This window comes from Hyperolius riggenbachi, chromosome 5 (genome assembly GCF_040937935.1).
Source record: "Hyperolius riggenbachi isolate aHypRig1 chromosome 5, aHypRig1.pri, whole genome shotgun sequence".
NCBI classification, from domain to species: domain Eukaryota; kingdom Metazoa; phylum Chordata; class Amphibia; order Anura; family Hyperoliidae; genus Hyperolius; species Hyperolius riggenbachi.
The window spans coordinates 280,932,483-280,939,181 of NC_090650.1; the positions used below are offsets into that span (position 1 = coordinate 280,932,483).

At 41.5% G+C, this 6,699-nt stretch overlaps 1 protein-coding gene across 1 annotated transcript in view; it reads right to left on the reverse strand.

Annotated features, from left to right (window-relative positions):
* Positions 1-391: 391 nt before the first annotated feature.
* Positions 392-6,699, reverse strand: part of TDP2 (tyrosyl-DNA phosphodiesterase 2) — a 72,054-nt gene continuing 65,746 nt past the window's right edge. The window contains exon 7 of the mRNA XM_068236985.1: positions 392-750. Within this exon, the coding sequence (XP_068093086.1) occupies positions 469-750 (282 nt within the window). The 3' untranslated portion in view covers positions 392-468. The remainder of the gene's footprint in view (positions 751-6,699) is intronic.

The following is a 6,699-nucleotide window of genomic DNA, read 5'->3' on the forward strand; positions in this document are numbered from 1 at the left end:
ATTCTTCCTTTCAAGATTTTTTCAGAACTGAAATAGAAGAGTTGCTGTCACATAAATATCAGTTGCTGTCAGTTGTTACTGAAAGGACAACTGATGTGCAAGGTAATGCCCATGTTTCCCTATGGCTCAAGTGGGTGATATAACAGTTTAACAGTGTGCTGACCATGAAACTGTTATGAGGTAATGGTCATTTACAGTGGACAAACAGGACAGAGGAGTGGAGAAACAGATTGATGAGTAGACTACACGGGAGGTAAGTATGATGTGTGTATGTTTATTCTGACATTTACTTTTTAGTTCAGGTTTGCTTTAAGTATAAACATTTTCCACACAACATGTTGACATAGTTTTGAAGGTATTACACTGAATACCAACAAGAATTAAAAAAACATTTCCAAGTATTGCTTTATTTATAAAAGTTTAATCAACAAGTACTTATATATTTAAATTAATTACAATTAAGTTTGTTTATAATACCATATCAAAATCACATAGCAGCCCCCAATGATCACTAGGGAATCTACCACAGTCCAGTTTTTCAGTGCCAATCAGATCCAGAAACTTAGGAATTACTTGGCCTCCACCTTCAGCGGCACGGTAAAATATTCGATCAAAACGCAGCCTGCAGACATATGGAGCCTTCAGATTGTTGTTTACTTTTGTGTCCCAGGTATACTGGCAATTTTTTGGCTTCCCTAGAAACTCCCAAATGTCCATGATGTTATTTGGTAGGCCACCAATCCTTTTAACCTATAGATACGATAGTCATTAGGCTTATTCCTGGTCAGCCTTTTTTTATTCAACATTCAAGTATGTCCTAAATAAATATAACATGTGTGTAACAAGTGCATACATTTTGTTTAAATGAGTATTGGAAGGAATCTTTCCACTAGAAGTACAAGTTTCCCTCACCCCATCGTTCCACTTTAAACATTTGTGGGAGTTTTACCCCATTATACTGCCTTGGTGTTTAAGTTCAATTGATGAAATATGATGGTGCCCAACGTGCACTAATAAATCGGTACTGGCAACCTGCAGCACTCAATGGGGTTGATTCACTATATCAAATAGCGTGCCTTATCAGAGTTCACATGCCTGATCAGAGTTAAAACATGCCCTATCCGAGTAGCATAGTGAGCGCTACAAACTGGCAGCCTATTGGGCCTGGATTGTGTTATCTGCAGTTATCTGGTCACATGATCACAATTCTCAAGTTTTTTTGTTCAAGTTATGTCATCTAGAGAGAGGCACTGTGTTTGCAACCAACAGCCAGGGCCTGTATCTGCTTTAGGCTGGGAATGGGGCAGGGTTTTAGGCTGTTGCAAACTCAGAGCTCAGCAACTGTATTCATAGACTAGGCTTGCAACTGATTCGTATAACCCACCTACTGCTCTCCACATACTCATCTCCCAACAAAAGATCCATATGTAATTTTTTATGTTTTTGACTAGAGTTGACTAGACATTATGAACCGATAAAAGCTTGATAGATACATTTGTAGATATTTTCACAAGTGCATTGCATCCCTTAGTAGAAGTATGGTTGTAGCTTTACCCTTCAATGTAACAGCAAGAAACTGAATGAAAAGATAGTCACTGTACACAACACACAGGGGAGTACTTGATAGTCCAATATGCTAATGGATCATATTTTTGGTTTACCTCTTCCTATTTATTACCCCAGAATCTTTAAAGGAGGACCAAAAGGTAAAATGTTTAATTGTTGTGTCTACCAATGGCATGGTGTACAATACCCGGAAATGTGTGCACATTGGGCTCCATTCATAAAACTTCTCAAATAACTTATTTAAAACCTAATTAATAAAAATAACCTCACAGCACATTTCCAAGCAAAATAATCACTCAAAGTATGTTGTTCCTGATTATTTCATTTCAATATGACATTTCTTAACTTAATGATATTATATATTTTTTTTATTTGGGAGCTTAAAAATGTTACATAGATTAAGGTGAACACAGAGGAAAACTGGTGAAAAAGCTTTGTGAATCATGCCCTGAGTCACAAACGGTCTCACACGCATAAATAAGTGAAAATTGTATACTTACCTACCGGTAATTTTCCTTTCCCCATGCATCCATGACAACACATCGGGTATTAGCCCCGCCCCCTAATACCCCATAGGACGTATTCACTATAAGTGTTTTGAATACGGCCCAGCCACCTGTCCCGTAACTAGTACATCACCGAACAGTGGGAGGGTCCGCTGGGTTGCCATGGATGCATGGGGAAAGGAAAATTACCAGTAGGTAAGTATACAATTTTCACTTTTCCCCATGCCTCCATGACAACACATCGGGATTTAACTAGAAAATAAGTAACGGGAGGGAGACTGTTGCAGGTGCCAAACAAAGCAAAACATTTATTTTTTAACACAATAGAAATGAGGAACCACACGATATGACCGCCCTTCCGAATTCTAAAGAAGTTGAAGTATCAACTTTGTAATAAAGCAGAGGGACACCAAGAGCCCCAATAGTGTAATTCGTCTTGGGGACAACAAAATAAATGAGAAGTTAAAATTATACTTACAAACCAGGGTTACCAATAGGCAACCACTGTATAGGCAGGTGGGGAGAACAATCCTGACCCCACTCAGGAATAAAAAGTCGCTCTCTGTAGACAGGAAAATAGGGTAACAACCCTCCACCCAGGGTGGACTCAATGTAGTGTACAAGATACAGAGGCGCCAAAAGAATAAAAGGTAATTAAATGAACTTAAAAAACCAACTGGTTAAACAGAGGAGGCAGCAGTGGTCTTACCCCCTCCAAACAGACACAGGCAAGGACTGCGATTCAGACAGTCAACAATTTATTCGGAACTCCAAAAAACAATGCAACGCGTTTCACGGGCCATACATCCCGCTTCCTCAGGCAAAATACAGTAGGAGTCACAGCTGCAGAAAATACACAAACAGACAACCAGAGGCATAGAATCATCAAAGTGCTGATATAAATACGTAAATTTACATTTTGCATTACATTTTAGTGACAAGTTGTGCGCGGGTTATAAATATTAGTTTCAAACTGATAGTAGTCTCAAAGGTATGCTTGACAGCTATAGAATGGGTAGGGGGAATGTTAAAGGTGCATTGTGCTAAACAGAGTAAGACCAATGATAAATACAAACAAATATGCAAATACATAAAGTAAAAAATTGGCTGGGTTTGCTGCCGGTTGTTGCGGACATCATACAAAACAACAGTGAATAGTGGGTGAAATTGGGAGAAAGGGTTGACGTGGTCTAGAGGAGGAGGAGGAACGGAGGGTGTTGGAATGGCTAAAAAACAGGTGCGGTGTTTTTGGCAGCAAGTAAACAAGGGTATAAGGAGAAGGCAGACTTACCATCTGTATTATATCAGCGAGCTTGGCGCCTCTGTAATGCTAGAGGACACCTGAGTTCATTAAGTAGCATGGATCAGTATGAGGAATGTTCTTCAACTTTATTTACAAAATTTACAAAGTATACACACATGATGGCCCCGCCCCTCTATGACACACTTCCGCCCGGAAGTACTCTCACATTCCTCATACTGATCCATGCTACTTAATGAACTCAGGTGTCCTCTAGCATTACAGAGGCGCCAAGCTCGCTGATATAATACAGATGGTAAGTCTGCCTTCTCCTTATACCCTTGTTTACTTGCTGCCAAAAACACCGCACCTGTTTTTTAGCCATTCCAACACCCTCCGTTCCTCCTCCTCCTCTAGACCACGTCAACCCTTTCTCCCAATTTCACCCACTATTCACTGTTGTTCTGTATGATGTCCGCAACAACCGGCAGCAAACCCAGCCAATTTTTTACTTTATGTATTTGCATATTTGTTTGTATTTATCTTTGGTCTTACTCTGTTTAGCACAATGCACCTTTAACATTCCCCCTACCCATTCTATAGCTGTCAAGCATACCTTTGAGACTACTATCAGTTTGAAACTAATATTTATAACCCGCGCACAACTTGTCACTAAAATGTAATGCAAAATGTAAATTTACGTATTTATATCAGCACTTTGACGATTCTATGCCTCTGGTTTTCTGTTTGTGTATTTTCTGCAGCTGTGACTCCTACTGCATTTTGCCTGAGGAAGCGGGATGTATGGCCCGTGAAACGCGTTGCATTGTTTTTTGGAGTTCCGAATAAATTGTTGACTGTCTGAATCGCAGTCCTTGCCTGTGTCTGTTTGGAGGGGGTAAGACCACCGCTGCCTCCTCTGTTTAACCAGTTGGTTTTTTAAGTTCATTTAATTACCTTTTATTCTTTTGGCGCCTCTGTATCTTGTACACATCAACTTTGTAATGTTTAACAAAAGTACTTATACTAGTCCAGTTTGCTGCCTGGCATAATTTTCTCAGGTGTAACCTTCGCATGAGATGCCCATGATGTGGCCACACCATGGGTCGAGTGGGCACGGATTTCTTTTGGTGGTTCTCTCCCCAGCGTCTTGTATTACTCGGACCAACCACTATGCAATTGTCCTACTTGAGGCCGCTTGCCCTTTTCTGTAGCCTGCTTGTATGACAAACAATCTATCAGATTTTCTTATCTCTTGTTGCTTGTACGTACATTTTCAAAGCCCTAGCTACATCCAAAGAGTGCAGAGTGGATGAGTTCGCCTGTGTAAAGTTTGGTAACGACCACTCCTGGTTCAGATGGTAACTCGAGGAGAACTTTGGAAGGAACCCTTGCACTGGCCTAAGCTGTACCCTATCAGGGTAGAATATCAAATAAGGCTCTAGATGACTTAGCGCTTGCAACTCAGAAACTCTTCGAGCCGAAGAGATGGCAACTAAAAAGATTGTTTTTAGAGTCAAGTCCCATAACGAACATTGTTCGATAGGTTCAAAAGGTGATTTAGTAAGGTAATCTAGTACTAAAGGTAAATCCCACGTAGCGAACACTGGTTTTGTGGGAGGTCGTAGCTTCATCCCTGCCATGACAAACTGTTTTATTAGTGGGCTTTCTGCCCATTTTTGACTGGATAAGGCCGAGATTGCAGAAATTTGTACCTTAATTGAGTGTACACTTAGCCCCTTCTCGACTCCTGTTTGTAGAAAAGACAAAATCTCGTTAACCAATGGTTTTAAGAGATTGAAGTAATGGGTTTTTGATAATTCGATAAAGACTTTCCAGATTCTTTGATAGGTTGTATTAGTAGAAAGTTTTCTAGCCTTCTGTAGGGTCTCTATTACTGACTCCGAACATCCTAGGTTTCTCAATTTCCTCCTCTCAATTTCCAGGCCATTAGTTTCATCCGGGCTGGGTCTGGATGAAATACTGGTCCTTGCGACAGTAATTCCTTGCTGCAGGGAAGTTGGAAGGGGTGAGTCATCGCCATCTGAAGAGCTGTAGGAAACCAAGGCCTTTTGGGCCAGTGTGGGAGGATTGCTATTAAGGTTACCGACTCTGCTCTCAGTCGATTCAAAAGATGCATAATTAGTGGCACTGGGGGAAACACATAAGCTACCTGGAAGTTCCAGGGAGCTGTCAATGAGTCTACCTCCTCTGCCTGTAGCTCCCGATACCGACTGTAAAACCTCTTGCACTTTCTGTTGTGGCCATTAGGTCCACTTCCGGATTCCCCATCTGTAAGCAGATCCACTGGAACACTGTGTCCTGCAATTCCCATTCGTTGTTGGAGAGTGGTACTCGACTGAGGTAATCCGGAACTATGTTCAGAGTCCCCGGAATATGCGTCGCTGAATGAGAAGTTAGGTGACTTTCTGCATACTTGAATATTAAGCTTGCTTCCTGCAACAAAGGAAGGCTTCGGGTGCCGCCTTGATTTCTGACGTATGCCACCGCTGTCATATTGTCCATCTTCAGAGTCACTACTGTGCCCCTGACTAGATGGTGAAAAGCCTTCAGGGCACAATAGGCTGCCCTCAATTCCAATCTGTTTGCTGGCCAACAGTTCATGCTTTGAGGCCAAACTCCCTGGGCTCTGGTTCCTGTACAAGACGCTCCCCAACCTACTGTGCTTGCGTCTGTCGCCACAATAATTGGTCTTTCTTGTGTTAGTTGAACCTTCTTTAGAAGATTGCTGTCAGTCAACCACCAATTCAAATCCGCCTTCATGAATCTTGTTATAAGGATGATCTGATTCAGATCCAGACCATTCCATTGTTGGAGAAACCCTTGTTGAAAATGTCTAAAGTGCCAACGAGCCCACGGTACCATCGGTATGGTAGACGACATCGTTCCTATGACTCTCAAAACACAGACTTGCCTGTGCATGACTTGCCAGAAGTACTTGTAACACCCCTTTGTTTTACTGTGCCCACCTTTTCCTGTGGTAGCCCCACTGCATTCTCTTCTGTGAGGAATCTCGCTCCCAGATATATTAGATCCTTCGTTGGTGACAGGTGACTTTTGCAATAATTTATTATCCAACCAAACTTTACAAGTGTTTGAATCAATAGTTGTTTGTGGACATTTATCTGCGCTTCTGACTCTGCTAGTAGAAGAATGTCGTCAAAATAATGGTGACAACGTAGCCCCTTCAGTCTTAGAAGAGCAATGATCTCTACTAGAACTTTTGAAAAAGTCCTTGGCGCTGTGCAAATCCCGAACGGGAGGCAGATAAATTGAAAATGTTGATTTCCCACTGCAAAACGGAGGTATCTTTGGAATGACTTCTGTATTGGGATATGCAAGTACGCATCTTCCAGATCGATAGAC